Raw genomic sequence first — 24,178 nt, forward strand, 5'->3', positions numbered from 1 at the left:
CTCTGGCTAAGGATACTCGGAGATCCCAAGTGCTCAGCTCACTGCGTGGGGTGTCTCACAACCCAGCTCACACTTGCAGGCCTGATCAGGGACCCAGAGCTGCCCAGCTGCAACCACTGCCCCATGCAACAGAGGCAGAAGGTAGTGGAATCCATATTCTCACAAGAGCAAGCAAAGACCTCTGCCCACACTGCAGAGGAGGAGGCGGGAAGAGAAAGGACCAATGGAAAGCTAAGGAATGGAGGAGGCTCAGGAAGAGAAGACGCAGATGCCAGCCAGCACCACTCAGGTATCACACACAGACAGATTACAGATGTTGACCTTTATTTGTTGTACTGGTCTGTTTACCTTTTGATACAAAGTAACATCTTACTTAGTACAGGACACAGGACATCCATCGGTCAGATCCGTACCTGCCTGGCTGCCATCCCCGCCCCGGCTCAGCCTGCCGCCTACAAAACAGCCCTGCGCTCAGAGTGGCATACAGTTCACTTGTCTGAGCTAAAAAATCTTGTACCTGTAAAAAACAAAGGACAGCACTGAGGACTGAAACTTGTCTTCTTTTTTTTTTGAGCAATTGTGCAAGAAAATATATCCCTTTTTTAAAAAAAAAAGTGTCAGTAATGGCTAAACTATAATCTAGTGTCTAAAAGTACAAAGAATAAAATGAAATCAAAGATTTCTTGCTAGTAAAATGAAATGTTAGGAACAGTATTAAAATATAGGTCCTACCCCCTCCCCCCAATGATGCTTGGAGCCGCTTACAGTACCTATTAGCAAGACACAAAGTTTAAGGAGGAACCACAGCAAATCTTCAGCCAAGAAAGAGTATCTGGCGTCAGAAGTGCAAACAAACAAAAAAAAAGAAAGAAAGAAAAAGGAAAAAAGAGAAGAGAAACAAATTCAATAAAGACTGCAGACATCCTCACAGAGTCAGGCTCATGCTGTGAGCACTATAACCAAGATGAAGGCTGAGGTCCTGGGTATTCTTCCAAGATTTTTCTATTAGGCTCTTGGCCATTACGTTTCCCCTAAGAAGCTCTCATTTCAGAGTCTGAAACTTGAGTGGATTCATACCAAAGAACAATGTACCTTCTATGCTGTACAGAGCCAGGACGACCCCACACACATTGCACTGTTTAGGGTGTCAGGGCTTGTGGAACCTGGGTGGAATGTGGCATGCACCTGCCCATGACCCAACTGTGCTGCTGAGAAGCCATAAAGCCCCGGCAACAGCGGCCCACAAGGCTTGGACAATAACCACATCTGGGGAAGCAAGAGAACCCCGGAGAGGCAGGAGGAAAGGCGAGGGTGTCAGAGTGCCAAAGCTACCTCCCCTCCGCCCCAGTCCAGCGTGGGTTGGTGTCATGGGATGAAAACGCTGCTACAGTGAGTTGGCCCCACAAGGCACTGATCCTCCCCCACCAGTGGGCGATCTGAGCACCTTCAGTCACCATGTTCCCTCCAGGAGGTGAGGTCTGCCACAGAACAAGAACCTCCGGAAGTAAGGTGCCCCCACTTCCCCATCCTCCCCTTCCTCCTCCCCTCCCCCCCCAGGAGGTTCCAGGGACATTTTGTAGAACAAAACCAAAACAAAAGCAACAGAGGGATGAGCAGGGGTGGGGGCAGGGCAGGGGCTGGGCACCCACAGCATGGAGCCATTCAAGTAAACATAAACAACCAAATACTTAGAAAAGGCTTGTAAACTTGTGATCTGAAGGTTCTCTGTGCAGCATCTCTGGTCGGCTGGCTATAGGAAGGTGGGCGTTGAACCCCTGTGTCAAGTGTCTGTATAAAGCACTCTTGGGAGGAGCAGCCTGCTGGCCTGGGCCAGAATCCCTGTGGTGTGGCTGCTACCCTCCATCTGTGAGGGAGGTGCTTCTGGAGTCCTGGTTCCGGATCCTTCCTGGCCGATCCGTAGACAGACAAGCATCTGTCTTCAGTCACTGGAGAAGAGGGAGCCAGGTCTCCCCACCATCAGGCTGGCCGAGTTGCCTCCTGGCACGGCCTTCTAGAGTGGGCAGGCAGGGATCCACAGGACTTTGCTTTGTTCTTGGCTGACCATTGCCAAGATCTGGGCGCAGATGCTGGACAGGGCCCCTCCCTGGACGACTCCTGCAGAAGAGCCCCCCCGCCACAGACACACATGGACCACTTAGTTCCATGTAAAGGTTCCCAGTAAAGACCCTTGGGTTGTGCTCTAGCACTTGCCTATCTGCAAACCATGTGGCATCTCTGCCCCACCCAGCTAGCTCTCTTCCCTCCCTGGGAAATGGGGCAAAGCAAGTAGAGGAAAACTGCCCCCTGGAGAAACCTCCACCAACATCAGGATGATACTTTGGCGGGGGCTGGGCCTCGGCACATGGCAAGGACCAAGGATGGGGCAGCAGGCAAGACAGTGGTGTGTGAGCACGCGGTAAAGGCAGCAGGTCCCGCAATATGATCCCACGCCAGGAGGGATCTAAGGAAGGGGGGAGTCGTCAGCCCAGGGGCCAGCGGAGCAAAGGTGAGCACTGACACCCACAGGGGAGGACACCAGGCCATGCCACTCTGGGTGTGACCCCCATAAAGGAGACAGGGTCACAAGGTGGCAGCAAGCACTTAGAAACTGCTCCGGAGACGGGGCAGTGTGTAAGTCCACATCTGCTGAGTCTAATTTAAAATCAGGGATTGTGCTCTGTGTACTTCAGTTAAATTTCATTTCTCCATTGGTTTCAGTGGTGAGCCAGAAAGGAAAAGGCAAAGTGGTGCTCACAGGAGCAATCTGATCAAGCAGACGTGCTGTGCTCCCCGTGATGTGGCTGCAACTGTAGCCCGTCCTCTCTGCAACTGCCCTGGCCCCTACACCTGGCTGAGTCAACCCATGAAATTGGAAGCCTAGAGGTGAAACGTGGCAGGTACACTGCAGCCACACTTCTAGGGTGTCTCAGCCGAGAATTTTTTTTCCCTCAGTAAACCCCGCGGCAAGTGGCCTGCCCTAGGGGGTTGCTGGGGACAGATGGCCGCCTACACTGCTAGCTCCCTGAGGGCCTTGCGGATTTCTGTCGAGCGGGGGACACTGCCCAGTGCTGCTGAGAGAGAGGGCCACAGCACATGTATGTCAAAATGATGTCCAAAGGTGCTGGTGAGCTTAACCCTGTGGCCTAGAGAAACGCTGACAGTGGCCTGGGACTTCAGGGTGGTGGTTGACTTGTAACAAAAGGACATAGCACAGCACTGTCCCCCTCCAAGGAGCTCTACTTCCACGTCCTGTCCAGGCCCTGAGTACCTACCTGTGAAGTACCTGCTGTACTCCTGCTCGATCTTCTGAGCTGTCTCAAACTGCTCTTTGGAATGCCTCTGCGTCACCTTGTCCCTTAGGTAGACAGGGTCTCTCTGCTCCCTGTCAGGACAGCGGAGGGCGGGGGACCTGGCTGAACTCGGTGCCTCCCAGGTCCTCACCTCTGCCCTTCCTTGGACCACCCACGGCCAGGGCCTTCCAAAGGGGGAGGGAGGGAGCGAGCCTAGGCTGTGGTCAGAGACCCTGGGTGTGCCCCATAAAGCAATAGCCTCAGACCCTCTGTGGGGGGTGCTCTGAGAAGATGGGGAACCCAGAGGCACAGAACGGCCAAGAGGAAAGGGGCCTCAGTGAGCATGGGCGAGCTGGACCTAGCAGGTCACCCCATCACTATGCTGACCTCAGGCAGGAGGAGAGCTACAGAGGCAAAGCTGGCCAGGCTTGGGAGTTACAGTGACACCCAGACAGGGGAAGGTGACACCATGGGTAGTTCATGCTGCCTCTGACCCTGGGTACAGGCTGGAAGGGAAGATGGGTGCTCCCGTTCTTCACCCCACCCTAACCCCACGCTGGAGAGGACAAGACACCTACTTGATGTGCTTGGCGCTCTTATAGTGGATGAAGATGACGATGGGGTAGATGTGCATATGATGCAGACGCTCGATGGCGTGTGGAGCAATGTCCAGGAGGCAGTGCCGGTTCTGGGGAGCAGGGCACAGAGTCAGCACTGGAGAGAGCAGGTGAGGGTGACTAGCCCTTGTGGGGAACCCCTCTTCTGCCACCAAGGAGACCCCCCCTTGTTGTCCCATACAGCTCCGCCTTCACAAAGGTCCCCACAAACAAGAGGGGGGAGGCCTTCTCCAGGGCATCCTGCCCTCTCCCACACCGCCATTTGCCCCAACAGCTGGCAGCCGGTGAGTGGGGTCTAGCCAGCCTCAACTCCACATCTCATCCTGCCTCTTCTTCCACGCAGCCCTACCTGGCTTCACGACCATTATTCTGCCAGATGGAGGAGCTGGTTAGGGATGCGTGGGGCCCGTGGCAGAGGAGGGGAGCATGTGCATGACTAGGACTGCCATGCCATCCATGGGCTCCATTACACACTAGGCAGAGTGCAAACCAAACACACACACACACATACCCCAGGGGCATCCTGCCCACCACTGTCCTGGACCCACAAAAGCTTCCCTGAGGAAGGCTCCCCAACCGAAGGGAGTTCATCCACTTCAGCCGCATAATAAGTACCTGCCACTATGACAACCAACACTTTGGTCTAACAGAGAAGAAAACTTAAGCCCAAAGAGGCAAACAAGCAGCCTAGGGCCAGGGCCTGAGGGAAGGCCAGCTCCTTGGCTTTCCAAGCAGCGGCTTCCCAAGTGTACTTGCAGCTGCTGCTCCTTCCTGCCATCGAAGGTATCACAAGACACCATCAGTCCTTACAGAGGTGTGTGTGTGTGGGGGGGGGGTCCTGTCCTCACGAACGGTGCCCATGAGTTCAGCACACTCTCAGGGACTTGTCCCAGATTGCCCTTGAGGGCCAAAGCTCTCTTCAGATGCCCTCAGCAGGGAGAGGCAGCAGGTACCACGAGGTGTAGGTAGGTCCCATGCCCACGGGGCAGGGGAGGGGGGAGGAGGGAGGGTGGTCCAAGTGCTAGTTATAAAAGCAGGGACATGTGGCAGTGAGGAGAGCTAGGTCTCAGGCTAAAGCCACGGGTACCTTTTCTGTGATCTCCTTTATTGAAGCCACGGTGGTCACATCAAAATGGCCGCTCCTCCGCTTGTAGTCAACAAACAGACAGTCCTTGACACCCCGCTCTATGGCCTGCTGGGAGGCCTTCATCACCTCTGCAGGGCACAGAGGCAAAAGTCAGGCCCTGGGCCTGTGAAGGCCAGACGGAGCAGGGAGGAGAGGGACTTGGCCGTGTGGGGTCCACACTGTCTTCTCTCCCAGAGAGAGCTGGAGACCTCAAATGTCTCTGTCCCAAGTGAACAGGGCCATGAAATGCTGTGTTCATGGCCCAGTGTCCATGAGCAGGGAGGCAGGTAGGTAGGGAGACAGTCCAGTAGGCACAAGAGGGCTCCCTTACCAAGCGGGCATCTGCAGAACTTGCCAGGTGCCTCGTTCACCAGCATCTCCTTCACCACATCCAGTAATGGCCCCAGAATCAGGACTGGCCTCAGCGAGGTGCAGTCTACCTTCTGGACCCGCTGATAGGCCAGGCTCACCGAGTCTGAGAGGCAAAGACACATGTGTCCTGGGCTCAGCCTGGGCAGCAGCAGGCCCGGGCACCTGTGCTCCCTGAGCTTGCTCACCCTTTTCACGCCACAAATCAGAGCCAAGAGAATGAGCAGCTCCAGACCCTTCCTGGGACCTCCCTGGCTTTAGCAATGAAGTCCCAAGTGGCAGGCACCCGTGGGCACCATCAGTCATGGAGTCAGGTGCAGGCTTAGCCTGCCCCTGCAGACACGGCAGCCAACTGATACAGGCTCGTCATCATACACTTTCTTCGGCTTCAATCCTCCCTCAGGTGTCTTACGCCCATTGCAATCCAGCCCCATCTCCTTCTCCTCTGCTTACTAGGGATGTAACCTCAGGTGCCATAGCTTCCCCTGCAGGTAGGCATACTCGTGTAGCCCAGGCCTGCCCAGGAGGTAACAGGAGAGACTTTTATCCTTTCCTTGGCCCCTAACCCAGGAGGCAGAATTTGAGTGGTGCTGGCTGTGAGCCATGGAGATGGGAGCGACCCTCAGGAGATGGCAGAGTCTTAAAACATTAGGAACCTGGGTCCTCAGATGAAGCCCCGCCTAGAGCACCCGCCAGCTGAGACAGGGACATGGCAGAGAAGTCAAGTCTCTCAGGGCCCGCCTCCAGATTTGTGGGCAAATGCCCAGTGAAACGTGACATCCTTCAGCCCCCGGTGACGCCTCGGCACCCCCAACCCGGGATCCCACAGCAACACAAGCTCCGCCGCCACTTGCCTTCAAAGAGCGGAAGGGAGTCATTAGAAAAGGTGTCCAGGGCCAGGAGGTCCTTCCCGTCTTTAGACCCGCTGCGCTTGTGCTTGTGCTTCCTGCGGAAGAAGGACCGGCGAGCGGCCGCCGACAGCGTCTTGGCAGCGCCGTTGTCGTCCTTCACCTCAGACATGCTGAGCCTCCTGGAGAACTCCTGGTCCATCCTGCGGTCGGGACATGTCAGTGCTGGGGAGCACCAGGCAGACACAGGAAGGGAACACAGGCCTCTGTGATCCCTTCAAGCCTCCTGGAACTAATGGTGGCAGGGCAGCAGGCAGCCACAGGGCGTGGGGGGAGGGGCGCCCACCGGGGCCAGGCTAGGGGTGTGCTATGGTGTCAGTGCGTCCCCCAGAGGCTGGATGCTGAAAGTTTAGTCCCCTTTATGGCAATGTGGGGCTGAAAGCTTTAAGTACCCTGTGGAAGACGGTGAGGTCACTACAGGCCCTGCCCTTGGAAGAGTCTAACACAGTCCTCATGGGGCCCCAGTTCCCGTAGGAGTAGGTTGCTATAGAAAGAGCAAACTTGAGTGTCCTTTTCCTCTCCAGCCCAGTGTCCTCTCCTGTCTGCACAAGGTTGGCTCCCCACTCCCTGCTTTTTTTTTTTAGGTCCGAGACTGGGATTCGAACTTAGTACCTGATGCTTTTGCTCATTGGCTAACGCTCTACCAAAAACTACATCACCAACCCCAGGCTCCTTCTGTGTCCCACCATAACGTTGACAGCCCAGGAGGCCTGCCAGAGGCCAATGAGATGGGGCCCCGATAATGCACCCTCAGCACCCAGAAGTAAAAGTTAAATAAACTTGTTTTCTTTGTATATTTCCTTGCTTCCGGTACTTTGTTATAGCAAAAGGAAACAGACTGACATAGACTAATCACTAATGGGTGTGGAGTTTCTCTTGGAGGCAGTGAAATGCCTCAGAAATTGACATATCCATAAATATACTAAAGACCACTGAATTGTACATGGGGCGTGTGTACGGTCTAGAGCTTCAGCTCTGTTGGAAAAAATAAGTCATACTCCTACTTGCTCCCAGGCTTCTACACATCACTTCAGCCTAGCTCCTAGACAACTGATTTTAGCAACAGGTACAACCCTGAAGTTGAGTGAGCAACAGAGAGTTCCCCAGCAGACAGGCTCGGCCTCGCCCACCTCCGAAAGGCAGAACACTTACACATATTTGCTGGGAATCTGTCCGCGCTGGATCTTCTGGGCATTTTCATCCAGCTGCCAAGCCATCCAGGACCCAAACGTGCCCTGGGGCAAGGTGTCATCCACATAGAGGATGTCATCTTTCTTAAAACTCAGCTCAGGCTCCACCTCTGCCAGCCGGTCATACAGGGCCCTGGACCATGGGACAGAGGGCATTCTATCAGGAGGGCACAGGCTGCCGAGGAAACAGCCTTAGGCAGACAGGCTGCTAGGTCTGCCACCAGGTTCCAGGCTGTCCCCAGTGACCAACACAAGATCTCCATCCTTTGGATGGTTTTTAAAAGAGGGAGTCCCATGCTTTACTGAATAAGACACAGGCATTCCAGTTCCTTCCCTAACACTGTGGGCTCACTCCAAATGAGCCTTTCCCATGCACAGAAGCGAAGGCCCCCAGACCCTGTGACAGGCGGGCCACCCTAAGATGGAAACATTGACGCCCACCCCTATCGCTGCTCCCATCCGTTCTGCTGTCGCAAAGCCACCTCAGGGAGCATCGGGGCCGCTCCACGCCCACTCTAGAGGATGCCTGATGTTGTCTGCATGTGCCGGGGTCTCCTGATACTTAGAGGCACAGTAGGCAACTGAAATCCACATCCACCGCAGAGAACTCTGAAGACACTGGTAAATGGAGATGACAACTCCACAGCCCTAAACCCCAGAGAGGGAGTCCGTGTGGTCCCCTAAGGATGTCCCTCAGGATATTCCTAAGTCAAAAGCACCTCACCTCAGACATGAGTAATGTGGATGCTGGCCCAGCCTTGGAGGCAAAGGAACACAGAGGATCCAGTCACCAGAACCATCCACAGCAGCGGCCCTCCCCTGGCCCCAGATCCCCTCTACTGGCACCTGATGTAGAAGCTGTCTCCAGGGAGGCCCTTGATCCTGGCGAATTCCTCAGGGCGGTACTGCACCTTCAGGCGGACGCCATCTTTGGGCTTCAGCATCTCCACATACACCTCCTCCACAGTCTTATTCCGTACCTCCTGGTTGCCATACTGACCGAGGACAGGGGGGCCAGGATGAGAATTGGCCAGTTTGGGCATCAAGGCAGAGTCCACATCCCCAGATCTGACTCTGCCTACCCTCCCCAACCCCAACAGAAAAGGCTTGGATCCTTGTTGGTCTCCCCAGCACCCCAGCCCTGTGCATGTTTCCTGGCCTCTGGGTCCCCTGCTGAGCCTCTGCTCCACCTCCACTGGGCCCCCAGCAGGTTAGGGGCCCTGCCTCCTGCTTTTAAAACAGCACCTGTGCTACCTCTGTGCCATCTCCTCACTGAGATGGAGAGGGCACCCTCCCACCAGCTCCAGGGCCTGCTGCTCTCGATAATGCACACTTCCTTCTGGCTGGCCAAGACCCAAGCTGAGACTGAGCCCTCAGTGTGCCATGGCGGCCTGCTCGCTGCCCAGTGGCCCCTCCAGAGGGACCGGGTAACCTTGCAGATTTACAAAGACAAGTCATCAACACTTACGGGTCAACCAGACAACGATGATGATGACGACGACGACGAGGCAAAGCAAGAGGGCAGACGGGGCCTGGCCTTCCAAGCAGCAGACTTACCTCGAGGATGAGGTCTCCCGGCACAAGGCCATCGGGTCCTCGGGCAGCACTGTCATCCTCCACCTCGGCCACAAACACCCCGCGCAAGTTCCCGCCACACACGTGCACTCCAAGCTCCAGTGGGGACTTCTTGAGGGAGACAACTCGGGGCTCCGCCGTCTTCTTGCTGGCATCTCCCAACATCCTTTGAGGAAGGATCACGCAGAGGGAAGAAGGCACGTGTGAAGAGACAAAGCAATGGCTGGCACCCTGAGCGCCTCTGTGTGCTTTACCAGCCTGAGAACCCCAGGGGGCTGAGAGGTAGGCTTACCCTGCGGCTTAGGTCTCACTGACACATTGACAGGACAAGAGGCAGAGAGGCAGCATGCGGGGGGGGGGGGGGGGGGGGAGACAAGGCCAGAGGCCACAAAGCCAGTAAAGGGCAGAGCTGAAGCCAATGGTCCTGCTTCCTCTCCCCACATCCTTCCAATGCCTGAGGAGGCATCCCTCCCACCTGGACCGTGCATGTCTGCCTCAGTTCTTTTTTTTTTGTTGGTCGTAGGGCTTGAACTCTGGGCCTGGGTGCTGTCCCTCAGCTCTTCAGCTCAAGGCGAGCGCTCTACCGCTTGAGCTACAGCGCCACTTCCGGTTTTCTGGTGGTTTATTGGAGATAGGAGTCTCACAGTCTCTCCTGCCCGGGCTGGCTTTGAACCACGATCCTCAGATCTCAGCCTCCTGAGTAGCTAGGATTACAGGCGTGAGCCACCAGCGCCTGGCTTTGTCTGCCTCCGTTCTGTCCCCCGCACAGCAGCTCCCCAAGCCAACTCAGGCAGGATCTTTGCCATCAAGAACTTTGGTGAGGGAAGTAAAGGAGGTAGGACAGCGGAAGCCTCCTGGGTGGGGGGGCGGGGGTGGGGGGGAGCCTGCCTGAGGTAAAAATCTGGTGGCTAGTAGGTTCCCGCATGGCAGGGTACTGATGGGCAGTACCAAACCACTTCCTCCTGGGTGACGCTGGGGCTTTGCTAAAGTGGCTCCTGCAGGACTGAGGAGCGACAGTCTTGCACCCTAGCCTAGGTGGCCCTCTGCTGGTCCCTAGCCAGGCTGATGGATGTGCCGTTCTCAAGAGCACCTGTCCAGCCCTGATGCTGCTCCCCCCGCCCGGCTTCTCTGCAGGGCCTGCTCGTGACATTTGCACCTAGTTGTCTCAAGAGTCTTTGCACCTCCGGATGGCTCTGGCAGACCCCTGATCATATGACTGGCCACACACGGGCAGGCCCTAGCCTGGCACCTCCCTGAGGACAGCAGTGATGCTCACCAGCCAGAACCCCCAGGGCTTAGATGGAAATGACTGTGGGATGGTGTCTGGAGACTGAATCAGAAAACAAGCAAGCAACAACAGGAGATACTGAAGAAGGAACATAACAAAGGAGTCATGAGGAAATGAGAGAGGAAGGGAAGAGGCAAGAGAAGGAGAAACAACGGGACGAACACGTCTGTCTCCCACCCCAGATCTTTCAGGACCCGTATGTGGTGGGTGCCCAGTGCCCACGCCCCTCTGAGGTGGCTCAGCCCCACAAAGGCAGAAGACTACCTGGGCTCCTACCGCCTGTATCTGCTCACCTAGAGCTGGAAGTGCTCTGCTTGGCTGGAGGGGTGCCAGGGCCTTCGTCCTGCTCCATCAGTGGGTCAATGACTGAGGGGTGCTCTGGGGTGGTGGCACCGCTGCCCTGAAGAGTAGAGTGGACACCAGCAGGGTCCAGGTGGGAGCTAGGACGGAGGACCGAAGTCAGAACGTGCACACGGCTACCCTGAGCCACTACATCTACAGTGGCAGCCAGATTTGGCCTGTGAGTGGCTAACAGGTCAGACTGCTCTGTGCTCTGAGCCAAGGCACACACGCTAGGGGCTCATGTCACCTGGCCCCCAGGATCTGTCAGACCTCAACTCAGAGCTCCTCTCCAAAGGTGTCCAGCCTAGGGGCCACTTGAAGCCACTGTCCCTGTCCTCTGCCTCGGCATCTGTCTCCCCTGCTGAGCCATGTGGTACAGCTGTGCAGAGCTCCTCCTGTCATCTGCCCTGTGACTCTGAGCACAAGGATGAATACAGGCAGGTGGCCAGCATTTGCTTGTGGAAAGACAAGCAACCGCTGAACAAGAATCTTATCGCTGAGCTGGGTGCTGGTGACTCACACCTGTAACCCTCGCCGCTCAGGAGGCTGAGAGCTGAGGATCACGGTTCAAACCCAATCTGGGCAGAAATGTCCATGAAACTCTTTATCTCCAATTAACTACCAAAAAAGCTGGAAGTACCACTGTGGCTCAAGTAGTAGAACACTAGCTTGGGAGCAAAAAAAAAAAAAGAAAAAAAAGAAACGAAAAAAAAGCTCAGGAACTACACACCCAGACCAAAAAAAAAGCAGCAGCAGCTTGTCCCCAAATGCTTCTGCTCTTGACTATCACAAGGCCTCTATTGTGACATGTTCTGCATAGACAGCCGTTCTCCAAAGTCCTAGGCTACTCACCTCCCTTTACCAGTAACAGAATCCCCAGAACTTGTAGCTGTCAGATCCTCTTTCCCGCCCCCATACCTACCACAAGTCAGAAAGGACCGGACGCCCCCTTGTGAACAGTATACCTGCCACAACCACCTTTTCCATGCCAGACCAGGGGCCCTTGGGGGAGGCTTCACCTGGAGCGAGAGTGGCTGCTGAGCTGGTGCATCTGTGGGTTGTACTGGGCCAGTATGGTGATGGTATCGCACTGCTGCCCAATGATGAGCCGGGCCTGCTGCTCAGTGGCGCTCCGCAGGTTTATGCCATTGAACTGGGGGAGACACCCAGGGTAGGTTCTATGATGGGCCAGGGGCTGAGGCCTGGAAACAATGCTTTTTCAGAGGAGAAGGACAGGAAAAGAGAAAAGGGGGCCATGCCCTCTTACCTCGAGCAACTGGTCCCCATACTCAAGGCCAGCCTGGTGGGCGATACTCCCCACGGTCACTTTGGAGACATAGATGCCACCCTTCTCTCCACTCACAATGGAGATGCCCAGGGGCTCTGAGCCCTTCTGCACCTTCACGTGGCGTGGTTCTTCCACGTAAGGCCTTGGAAAAAAGACAAAGGTTTTTTTTTTTTTTTTTTGGGGGGGGGACTCAGACCCAAAGGAAAAGCATGAGGAGCATGAGACAGGACGTGCAGTCATGCGTGCAGGGAGGGTTCAGCGCCCGGGGCTCCTGCCGTGACGCAGCTAGGTGGGGACATGATGACTCGGCCTCTGTATGGACAAACATGTATGTTCTTGAAATGTCATGCAATATATACACAGCACACCCAAATGAACATGGAAACACCCAGCCTCAGAAACAGACAACAGTCCAACAGAACACCACACTGACACAGGGACAATACAACATTTGAGTTGTTGAAAGGAGTGTACTCGGGACATGCAATTTATAAACCCCCAGGGGAGGGCAAGTCTCAAGACACCCTCTGGGAGACCAGAAATGGCTTCTAGAATGACACTCGCTCTAGAAAAGTGGAGGAGAAACCATCTGTTTTCATGTTTCCTGGCTACATAGGGTGATGTGAACTGATCATGAAAATTAAGCGGCTGCAAATCCAAGCCATGAGAAAAAGAGGAGCAAGGAGGCTCTGAGCAAGGCTGTGACCATGCACTCGCTTCCCAAGGAGCCATCCACCAGGCCCCAGGGCACGAGGGGTAGGGGCACATGGGAGCCTCATGTCAGGCCAACCTCAGACTCCTCAGCGAGGAAGACCTGGGCCTGGCGGCCACGGGCAGCCTCAGAAGAGATCTGTGGTGGAAGAAACACCTGGATGGACAAAGGTCAAAGAGAAGTGAGCTCAGAGAAGGAAGACAATCCATCCACCTGCAACATGCACACAGAAAAAAAACGGGGGACCACACCCAGCCCTAGCCCAGGGCTGAAGCATCACAGCCCTGGGTTTCCTCCAGGCCATAGAGGACAAAGTCTAGGCCACAGGAGGGAACCAGTCTGGTGTTCATTTCTTGGGTCTTTCTTGCCCATATGGTGAGGAGCCAGAGGCAGGCACCCTTGCTGTCAAGAGGCAGAGCAGTCCACAGCTCAGCAGGCCAGTTTGGGTCCCTGCAGTTTTGGAACAGCAGACTAAAATTCTTTTTTTTTAATTGTCTTTGCTCTCACCATCCTCCCAAGTTATCCTTACTTCCCAAACTCACCAGTTCCGCACACCCATAGTCACTCGACTACGTGAGAGGGCATCAAGTGATTCCAAGCGGCAAGAACCCTTACCAAGCTTCCCCCCCCCCCTTAGTGCCATCCTCACACTCCAACCTGAAATGATGGAGCAGGGCACAGGCCAGGGAGGACGAAGCCACTCCCTCGCAGCCACCTGCAGGTGGGGTTGAGCTGGGTTTGGTGTGCCATTCCTCCTCCTTCACACACACACACACAGACGGCCCTTTGGTTAGCTTTATCTCCACCTAACAGGTTTATCTCAACACAGGAATAGGCAAGAAAGACAACGTGACAGGCACACAGAAGCCAGGAAGCTGCCTGAATTACTATACATCACAGCTTCCTGACCTGGCAAGACACGGTGGACCACAGGTAATTCCATGTTCAGTAAGCTGTGCACACAGGTACGTGACGTGTGCACTCACACGTAGATCTCCACAGAGGACAGACCGAGAATGCACAACTCACGTCTCTCAGTGAGGTGGTCGGCAACAGTCGTTACTTGTGAATCCTCAGGATAGTTTATATGTCTGATATTTTGCACTAAGTTTTCTTGGAATAATGTGCTTTTAAAACAGGTTTATGATAGTTATACTTACAAATCACAAGGCACCGAAAAGATGTTAATTAAAGAGGATGTAATTATGTGTGTAAAATAATATAAATAAAACAAGCATTAAATATATATATTTTTAAAACTAAGTGTTGGTGGCTCACTCCTGTAATCCTAGATACTCAGGAGGCTGAGATCTGAGGACTTTCCAGTCCAGGCAGGAAAGTGTGTGAGACCTTCCAGCAAAAAGCTGGAAGTACAGCTGTGGCTCAAGTGATATGGTAGAGTGTCAGCCTTGAGTGAAAAGCTGAGAGACAGTGCCTTGCCCCTCGTCAGTCCCATACATACCACACAAATGTATGTGTGTGTGGGGGGGGGGGGTGAATAGCAACTGAATGTCTGTCTGGTTCTATAACTTTTTTCTTCTTCCAACTTCTGAATCAGGACAAAAAGGTAATACCCTCACCAAGCATCAATGGCTCACACCTGTAATCCTAGCTACTCAGAGGCTGAAATCAAAGGCTCGTGGTTCAAAGCCAGCCGGGCAGCAAAGTCTTTGAGACTCTTATCTCCAATTAACCACCACCAAAAAAAAAAACAAAAACAAAAAAAACCCCCCCAAAACCAGAAGTGGTAGAGCGCTAGCTTTGATCTCAAACACTGCTCAGGGACAATGCCAGCGCCCTGAGTTCACACTCCAGGACCAGAACAACAACAACAACAACAACAACAAAAAAACAAGAACAAAACAAAGGTATGACTTTCAATCAGTAAGTAAGCTGCTGCTCGGGCCACAGAGGTTAAACCCATATCTAACTGTGTCATAGCACTGGGAGTCAGGAATCACTCATAGTTCTCCTCTCCTGGTGCAGTTCCCAGCTTTGTACATGGAGGGGAGGCAAAGAAGGGTGCTCCCCTTCACTCAAGAAAGCCCACCCCTATGTGCACCCACGTGTGTTACCAGGGTAAAGTCTGATGGCCCAGGCTCAGCCTGGAGTTTAGGTACCTTCTGCTCCCTTTGGTCTCTTAGGTGAATACCTGCTGAGACCATGTTCTCATAAGTTAAGATCCTCCAGTCAAATACGATCTAGCTACAATGTTTTCCCCAACTCCTGCTGCTCTACTTGCTAGATTGTAAATGGATCTAGAAAAGCTCCATTTAGAACAGAGAGAGGGCTGGGTGTTGGTGGCTCATGCCTATAATCCTAGCTACTCAGGAGGCTGAGATCTGAGGATTATGGTTCAAAGCCAGTCCAGGCAGGAAAGTCTGTGAGACACTAATCTCCAATAAATCACCAGAAAACTGGAAGTGGTGCTGTGGCTCAAGTGGTAGAGCGCTAGCCTTGAGCTGAAGAGCTGAGGGACAACGCCCAAGCCCAGAGTTCCAGCCCCATGACCAAAAAAAAAAAAAAGAACGGGGTGAGGGTAATGCAAGGAAAGGGACCACAGAGGAGGCCACTGGTCGCCCTACTGGAAGAAAACCTTCAGCCATGTTCTGAAACGACCCACACTTAAAAAACTAAACCAATGAATAGCTAAGCTGTGCCCTTAGCTTCTCTTTGTGTATGCTGCACCTTACAATAAAAAGCCTTGGGTGAGCAAGACAGAAGAACCTAGAGATAGAGCCAATAGATCTGGGACGAGAAAGTATAGGGTAAGGAGGAGCCTTGGCTCTAGTCAAGTCAGGACAGTTGCTAAACTCCATGACCACACAGATCACCTAATTTCTTCATCTGTCCAACAGGGCTAATACATCAGAGCAATTATGATGCGTTCATAACTTAAGATGTGTGAAATGCTAAACATGGACCTAGGAAATAGTAGATGGTACTCTGACATTCCTGTCACCACCAGGTCATCTCCAGAATCACTCCTTGTCATGCCTCAGTGGAAGGAACCTATCCCTTCCATCCCTGCATCGACACATGCCCTGCCTCTCTGCTGGGACGAAGCCCCTGTACCAAGTGCCACAGTGACATCCAAATGACATGCTGAGCAGGATGCCACTGGCTACTGGGTGACCCAAATGAGGGTGGCTGGGTCCCTCTAGGCTCCTCCTATCCTAAGCCTGAGCTTTAGTCCTGGCCATAGATGCCGTCCCCCAATCCCCCCTCACACACAACACACACACACACACCACGCACACACACACCACACACCACACACCACACACCACACACACACACACACACACACACACACACACACACACACACACACACACACACACACACACACACACACACACACCACTCACCTGTCTTTTCTCCGTTCCCCAAGGGACGCAGGGTTAACGGCAATCCGGGGCAATGTGGAAGCTGAGGTCTGGGGCTGGCTACAAGAGGACAGGGTGTCAACACTCAGGGGTGACCGAGGAGGGGTGCTGCACTCAGAATGTGACAGTGAGCCTGCTGAGAGAAGATGGAACACGGTCATGTTCTGCTGTCCAGACACAGAATCACAGGGCCTGGGTTCAGACTGCCTCACAGCCTCACAGCCTCACAGTACCAGGCCTAAGGCAGAGCTCAGCAAGCCTTGACTGACTGGCTGAGATGATCAGCAAACCAGATCAGCTCTACCCAGAGGTTCCACAAGAGGACAGGCAGGATGGCAGGCCAAGCACCAGAGGCCATGTCCACTGCTTACCTCTGTCAGAGCCCATGACAGACCGGGGGTATCTCGGTGTTAATGGGATCTTAATGCGCTCTGCCTTGAACTGCAAGTTACTAGAAGACCCTATTGCAGGGAGACAAAGAAAGCTTCAGACCTCATGATGAAACACACCAGCCCTAACAGCATACAATCATATAGCAGACAGAAGAGTGACAGGCTCAAACTGTCACACATCCCCGTGGGACCTGTAATGTAAAAGAAAAAATAGATGCCTGCCTCCTAGGGTTAGGACATACTGAGAAAACAGATTGCTTCAGGAGTCCTACCACCCCTCAACACACTGAAAGCCTGGGACGCAAATGGAACCAAGGTGATGTGGGCAGATACTGTCTTCTCTCCTCAGCCCCAAAGCTGGGTACCTCTCCAGTCACAAGAGCCTCTCCTCTGAGTTATATTTTTCCTGAGGAAATGGCTATATAAACACCAAGAATGGCCAATAAGCCAGGGACAGGGGCAGGGCTCTCTCCACTAATAAAAGCTACAGGTGGAGGGCAGCGGTTCTCAGAGCACCATAGGCATGAGACCAGGAAGTCCTCCCTCCCAAGGAAGGAGCCGAGGTTGGCCCAGGAGGGAGCAGAGCCCATGCAGGAAGCCCATAGGGTGGGGAGGCCTGAGTGGCAGTTACCAAGGCGGGCACTGGAGGGCAGGGAGTTGGAACCGTGGGAGGCTCTCATCTCAGAATAGTCACCACAGGCCCTGTGGCTCAGGTCTAGACTCAGGCGTCCCTGGTGCTGGACACTGCAAGAGAACCAGAGAGGTGAAGGGTTGGGGAGAAAGCTCAGGGCCAGACACGGTCGCTGCCTGGGCCTCCCTGAGCCCGAGGGGAGGACCAGAAGCCACTCCTTCCTGGATGGAGACTGCAGACTGCCCCCAGCCACTTCTCACAAGTGGGACCTAACAGCGGCCTTCAGGCAGTCAAAGGGATATATACACAGGGCAGCCAGTAAGGCCTCACTCTAACGGCAGGACAGCTGGGGCTCAGGGAAATACAGGTGCGTGTGCATACCTGGTAGGCAAGCCCTGGGGGCCAGCGTCACGAGGTACGGGCGGGGAGCTGCAGGGGCCAACCCTGTGGCTGCGCACAGTGTAGATGGGGTTTCTCAGGATGGAGTTCACGGTGGTGCTGGGGGTCATGCTCCGAGGAACAGTGCCTAGAAATGGGCAGGGTAAGCAGGACTGCCCCAAAGCAACCACACAGCCCTGGACTGGAGCAAACTCTCTTTCATCTAGCAGGCTCATAGCCACAGGCTTGTAGGAAAAAGGTTGTAAGAGAAGAGTTTTAACCACTGGTTGGCTTTGTGGCTTTGGCCTTTCCCCATGTATTAAAAAGTAAAAAACAAAAAAGCCTTACAGAGTTCCTATCACTGCAGCGGCAATGGAAAGAGAGCACATGATATGGAAGCAGACAGGGAAGCAACTCCAGGTCCCCTAGGCCTAGGGCTGAGAGCCACAGCAGGCTCCTCTTCGATGGGGCCTGTGCAGCCTTATGAGTCCATGCCAACCCTGTTCCCAGTCCTGATCTTGCCAACTCACCCACGGATGGCCTGTTGGGGTAGAGTGGGGGATTGTTATGCCGACCAGGATGCCCTGGTGAGTATGGGGACCACTCCTGGGCCTCCGGGGAGAGCTCACCACTGGCCGGGCTGCACTTCTGTTCCTGTAGAAACAAAGACAAGGGGTATTTGCTGGGCACAGTGAAATATTCTGCCCAAGGTCCGCCAAGATGCACAGACTCTGACTCCTCAGGCTCAGGAGGTGTTGGCTTACACAACTGGGAGGGAAAGGCTTCCTTTACAAATCCTTCAGAAGATAACCACAAGCTGGGTGCCAGTGGTTCACAATCTTATTTACTCAAGAGGTTGAGGCCTCAGGATCCCAATTCAAAGCCAGCCCAGACAGGAAAGTCAGTGAGACTCTTATCTCCAATTAGCCACCACAAAGCCAGAAATGGAGGTAGGGCTCAAATGTTAAGAGTACCAGGTAGAAAAAGGAGGTGTGGCTCAAATGTTAGAACACCAGATGAAAAAGGAGATATGGCTCAAATGGCAGAGTACCAGGTGAAAATGGAGGTATGACTCAAAATGATAAGAGCACTCTTGATTGAAAAAGCTGAAGGACAGCACCCAGGTTCTGAGTTCAAGTCTCTGAACCAAAAAAAAAAAAGACAGCTACCCTTCCTTCAAATAAACTCTGAGTAGATAAGAAGGATGTGTGCCTCAGGACACAGCTCAACAGCACAGATTGTAGTGGGTGTGAGTGCGGCTGGACTGGTGTCTGGGAGGGTGTCAACCCTCCACCGCCCCTTGTGCAAACTACAGCACACACAATCAGGGGCTGCCAGCTAACAGTCTCCTGTGAGCCACGCATCCCTCCAAACTCTACAGGGCAAGGCCATTCACCTGGCTCTGTTGTACAAGTCCAAAAGCTTCTTGTTGAACAGGCAACGCAAATGCCAAGCCCAAGAACATGTTCTCTATGATGCCACACTTCTACTCCCATTCACCCCCCACACTCATGTCCCACCTCCCAGTGCGGGGGGATACTTCCTGCTGGTATCCCTTCATACCCCAACCGCTCCCCAGTCCATGCCAGGCACCAGCCTAACTCATGGGTACAGAGCTCCTTTTTGTAGCATCCCCATGGCCATCTCCTCCCACCTCAGGCTCAACTCTACCTCCAGGCACTGAGCAGGAATCACTACCGGAGCAAGCTTGGGCCAAAAACTGGGAGCCGACTTTGGGCGGCGGCGCTTCTGCCCCAGCTCCTCTGCCTTCTGGGAAGTAAGGTCCTCCTCACAGGACTTCTTGGCGGGCAGGCAGAATGGGTCCCCATCTCCTTCGTGGTAGTAGCTGGAGGCGATGCGCACCCTGGCCTTGCGAGGGGGTGAAGCATGCATGGGCTCCCCAGGATCCATGTCGGGAGGTGGGGCGCTCGGGGGGCTGGTAGACGGGGAGCTGCCCACCAAAGTGGCCTCTGACTCGGAACTAGTTTCCAGTCTGTGCTGGAACTTGATGGAGTCACTCCTCCTGGGTGGTTTGGGGGGCGTAAGAGAACCCACCCTCTTTGAGGGCTGGGGGGAATGAGCCGGCCCAGGGCCTGGGAGCAGGTAGTCTATTTTGGGGGGTGTCTGGGGACGTTTGAAAGTGTTTGGGTCGAAGATAGACTTTCTTTGCTTTGGCTTTTTGTAGACGGACAGCTTTTCTGGCCCTGCTGTGGAGCTGAGCACGGCCTTAGGCCAGGTCCCACCGCTATTGGAGCCCTCAGGGTCAACCTTGTCCAGGGGGGGCTCCACTGCCCCACAAGGGCCCACGTCAGTCTCGAAGGGCAGCAGCGGCCGCCGGCTCCGAATGTCTGCCAGCCCATAGGGACGCTCCCCTGAGGCATCGGAGCGGAAGGAGCTCAGGCTCCGCTCGGAAGTGCTGGGACAGGCCTGAGGGGAGATGGGGAAAGGCTTGTGCAGAAAGGAGCTGCTGCCTCCAGACAGGCCCAAGTCCTTGCGGTCCTCCAGCTGGTCCAAGTAGAAGATGTCCGTCTGTGTGGAGTTATTGTGCTGCACCAAGTTCCGCTTGTTGTGTACCTGGACCTCGGGCCCATGGGCTCGGAAACCCAACAACTTGTCAGAGTCCTTGGTGTTTTCGAAGATGTTCTGGCCACTCCATGAGGAGCTCTGAGGGAACACCTGAGGAGCAGGGGTGGCAGAGAGGTAAGAAAAAGAAGGTGAGATGTAGGACCAGGAGCTGAACGCCACCCCCACAGTGGAGCAGTGGACAAGCACACACATGCATGTGGCATCTGGCTGCTTTGAAATTCACAAGACAGCTATGAAATACTTCTGACTTTCACTACTATCCGCACTACCTGCACTAAGCATTCGGTCAATCCTCGTGTCACATCCAGGCCACAGAATACTAACCAGAGCTAAACAGAGGTGAGCTACCAAGCCACAGAGATACGAGGAGGATGACCCTAAATGCAGGTGACTAAGTAGTTATCTGAGGAGCCTATATACTGAGGAGCTCCCACCACATAGCACTCTGGGAAAGGCAAGCAGAAAAATGATGGGGTGGGGGGAATAGGGAGCTTAGGAGAGATGGGAATAAATGGGCATAGCACAGGGAATTTTTTTTTTTTACAGCGGCAAACCATCCTTTATAATACTGTAATGGTGGTCACCTTAGTACACATTTGCCAGAACCCACAGAACATACAACACTCAAGTAATGAAGCATAAGGAACCCTCATGTGAACCGGGCAGCATGGCGACTCACCATTTATATACTATGTACCACGTACTATATCTTGCATGTACCACATACTATATCTTGGCATCTTGGCAATAATAGGGAAAATGAGGAGCAGAGGGAGGGACAGTAGTGAGGGCCTAGGTAAGAGAGTACGTGGTAATTCTCTGGACCAGCCTAGCAGCTCTGAAAAATCTAAAACCACTTCCAAAAAAGTCTCTAGTATTAAAAAAAAAAAAAGTCTATTGATTTTAAAATAATAAACTTAGAAAGCATCTTTTAGTGAAAGAGATGGGTCTATTTTCCAACCTTTTATTATTATTATTATTATTATTATTATTATTATTATTGGTCATGGGACTTGAACTCGGGCCTGGACTCGCTCTTCAGTTCAAGGCTAGCATTCTACCACTTGAGCCACAGACCACTTCCTGTTTTCTACTGGTTCATTGGAGATAAGAGTCTCACGGACTTTCCTGCCCCGGCTGGTTTTGAACTGCGATCCTCAGATCTCAGCATTCTGAGTAGCAGAGATGGCATGAGCCATGGGCGCCCAGCTGATGATTAATTTTTTAATCAGGTAGACAAATGATAGGGACATACAATGGATGTGCATAAACCCATTAACTAAATTCAATAATATTTTATCAGATTGTCTTTATCATCTACAGTCCAGGGACGAGGAGCCTTGTTCCTGCCAAGGACTATTTAGATATTTACAACATCATTAGGAGCCATATAAAATGATCAATACAGGCAGTCAGGCAATGGGTAGCCAACAAGAAGTGTCACGAGCTTGTCCTGGCACATAAAGTCCACGGGCTGGATATTCCCTGTTCCTCGAACCTGTATTGGTAATCTCAGAACACTGGAAAATCACAAATACCTTGACTTTCACCCCTAACAACTGTAGTCTCTACTTCCTCAAATAAATCCAATTTCCTACCAACGCCATCACCTAAAAAAGCTAAGCATTACTTAAGACAACCTAATTATCCAGTCCAAATTCAAACGTGTCCAACTGTCCCCAACGCAGCCTTTCTAACTGCCTTTTCTTTTTCAACCAGGATCCAGCCAGATTTCAGGTTCACCTGCATTCTGTAATAACTATCCTGTTTTCATCCTTCCTGCTGACACCAAGCTGGGGCATTGTCCTCCCTCCAGAAGATGGGAACAGAGTAAGTACTGGGTCCTTACCTTCAGGAGGGAGAGGGTCAAGGAGTCCTGGCAGCTGCGCAGTAGGGATTCACATTCATTCAGAGACTTGTTGTCCAGTGCAATGCCATTGATCTAGGGCCAAGCAGAGAATCAAATCAGGCCCCTGGCAGGGCAACCTCAGTCCCACTGGCATGCCTCCTCTGCTAACCCGTGGTGGACTGCAGGCCAGGTGCCAGATCAGAGATTGGCAAAGGAGAGAAAGTCCCTCCATAGAAAGGCCCAAGTCAAGTGAGGGGCTCCTGAAGCAAATGAAACACAACCCTTAGCATCATACTATCCTTTTAGGACCAAAACACCAAGAACCCCAGGGAAATTTCCTGCTACATAACTGCCATGGCTCAGAACTTCCAGCCGCACTCCATCCTGTGTTAGGTGGTAGATGAACCCACATGCCTCTGGGGGCAGACAGGCGACCGAGAAAACCCTAACCATGAGATGAAGAATTGTCCAAGATCACTAAGAATCTGTGCCACATTTCCAGTCACGGCGAAACCTTTTTTAAAAGGAAATGAGAAAAGCCAGGTGCTGGTGGCTCACACCGTAATCCTGACTACTCAGGAGGCGAGATGTGAGGATCATGATTCAAAGTCAGCCTGGTCAGGAAAATCCGTGAGATCTTTTTTTTTTTTTTTTTTTTTTTTTTTTGTCGGTCGTGGGGCTTGAACTCTGGGCCTGGGCGCTGTCCCTCAGCTCTTCAGCTCAAGGCGAGCGCTCTACCACTTGAGCTACAGCGCCACTTCCATCCGTGAGATCTTTATCTCCAATTAACTAACCTCCCCCCTCCCAAAAAAAAAGAAACAGGAAGGAAGGAAGGAAGGAAGGACTCAAGCAAAGGTAAAGTTCTGAGACTCTCAGAACATGCTATTAAAAACAGAAAATGTAATGTGAGCAATCCATCTGGGTTACAACAAAACAAAAATAAATACAATAAAAACAAAAAGTAGAAATGCAGTTGTTTGTAATATTTCTGGAAGAAAACACTGTAATGCTAACCATGGCTTCTGTCTGGGAAATAGGTAAGTGGGTCTAGAACCAAAGGAAGCATTGTCACATACCCATTGTATAACTGGAATTTTGCACTTGTGCTAGGGAAAGGTACATGACATTTTCAATTTCAGAAGAACGGTCAGAAGTCAGAACCATGCATACGCTTTGGTTCAGTGAACTCCTGGCATTTCTAAATGTTTAGTCACTGAGATACCATTAGGTGTCCTAGAAGTGGCTATGCACACAGGTAGATGTCACTGTAGGCCTGTTTACAACAACAGATACTGGAAATGCACATGTCTATCAGGAGGGGTTGATTTAAACTGTACATTGACAGCCCAACATTGTGAGGCTGACACATGAATAAAGATAGACTTGGAAAGACAACCACAATATAGAATTAGAACTGTAGGCTGAGATGCAGCTCAGTGGCAAAGGACTTGCTTAATAAGTACAACGACCTAGTTTCAACCCCTAGTACCAAAAAGAAAAGAAACAAAAATATGTGTGTGTGTGTGTGTGTGTGAGAGAGAGAGAGAGAGAGAGACAGAGAGAGAGAGAGAGAGAGAGAGAGAGAGAGAGAGAGAGAGAGAGAGAGAGAGAGAGAGAGAGAGAGAGAGAAAGTTGCCCAGGTGGGCTTCCACCAGATCCAAGTCCAAGCCTTGGACTCCAACAGTCTTCTTACCTCAGCCTCCTGAGTAGCTGGGATTACAGGTGTAAACCAGTGTTTCATATATACATACATATGTGTGTATATGTATATATCTATATCTATACACACATATATATATATATGTATATAGTTAAAAAAGAAAGGGATGGGAAGGTAGCTCAGTGGTAGAGTAATTGCCTTGCATGCATGAGGCCCTGGGTTTGATTCTTCAGCAGTACATAAGCAGAAAAAGCTGAAAGTGGTGCTGTGGCTCAAGTGGTAGAATGCTAGCCTTGTGCTGAAGAGCTGAGGGACAGCACCCAGGCCCAGAGTTCGGGCCCACAATCGAAGGAAGGAAGGAAGGAAAAAAGAGAGAAAACCATAGATCCCTATTGTATTTAGAAAAAAAAAAACAAAACCAGAAATGTATAGACATCCAAGCCAGAGATCTCTAGGACAGGACTTGTGGGAGGAAAAGGAGACCACTTCCCACTTTAAACAGTTTTGTGTCGCTTCATTGTTTTATAACAAACAGGACTAATCTAAAAAATAAAGTGATGTTTAGTAAAAACATACTGTTATGCCAGG

The 24,178-nt window shown here is 52.5% G+C and overlaps 1 protein-coding gene across 2 annotated transcripts in view; it reads right to left on the reverse strand.

Moving 5' to 3' along the window:
- Positions 1 to 1,613: 1,613 nt before the first annotated feature.
- Dlg5 (discs large MAGUK scaffold protein 5) overlaps positions 1,614 to 24,178 on the reverse strand; it is a 105,124-nt gene continuing 82,559 nt past the window's right edge. Inside the window, exons 14-32 of one of the 2 annotated variants that reach the window (XM_070020693.1) lie at positions 21,931 to 22,023; positions 19,167 to 20,171; positions 18,026 to 18,149; positions 17,499 to 17,643; positions 17,118 to 17,230; positions 16,466 to 16,555; positions 16,077 to 16,227; positions 11,973 to 12,135; positions 11,725 to 11,858; positions 10,657 to 10,803; positions 9,058 to 9,241; positions 8,347 to 8,495; positions 7,463 to 7,633; positions 6,257 to 6,453; positions 5,365 to 5,508; positions 4,995 to 5,122; positions 3,869 to 3,978; positions 3,273 to 3,382; positions 1,614 to 2,115 (exon numbers count right to left, since the gene is read on the reverse strand). In XM_070020693.1, the coding sequence (XP_069876794.1) occupies positions 2,012 to 2,115; positions 3,273 to 3,382; positions 3,869 to 3,978; positions 4,995 to 5,122; positions 5,365 to 5,508; positions 6,257 to 6,453; positions 7,463 to 7,633; positions 8,347 to 8,495; positions 9,058 to 9,241; positions 10,657 to 10,803; positions 11,725 to 11,858; positions 11,973 to 12,135; positions 16,077 to 16,227; positions 16,466 to 16,555; positions 17,118 to 17,230; positions 17,499 to 17,643; positions 18,026 to 18,149; positions 19,167 to 20,171; positions 21,931 to 22,023 (3,462 nt within the window). In that variant the 3' untranslated portion in view covers positions 1,614 to 2,011. Of the gene's footprint in view, positions 2,116 to 3,272; positions 3,383 to 3,868; positions 3,979 to 4,994; positions 5,123 to 5,364; positions 5,509 to 6,256; positions 6,454 to 7,462; positions 7,634 to 8,346; positions 8,496 to 9,057; positions 9,242 to 10,656; positions 10,804 to 11,724; positions 11,859 to 11,972; positions 12,136 to 16,076; positions 16,231 to 16,465; positions 16,556 to 17,117; positions 17,231 to 17,498; positions 17,644 to 18,025; positions 18,150 to 19,166; positions 20,172 to 21,930; positions 22,024 to 24,178 lie in introns of both variants that reach the window. The other variant, XM_070020692.1, reaches the window with a different exon arrangement.

The sequence above is a fragment of the Dipodomys merriami genome, unplaced genomic scaffold (assembly GCF_024711535.1).
Source record: "Dipodomys merriami isolate MVZ:Mamm:240054 unplaced genomic scaffold, mDipMer1.0.p SCAF_14, whole genome shotgun sequence".
Taxonomy (NCBI): Eukaryota; Metazoa; Chordata; class Mammalia; order Rodentia; family Heteromyidae; genus Dipodomys; species Dipodomys merriami.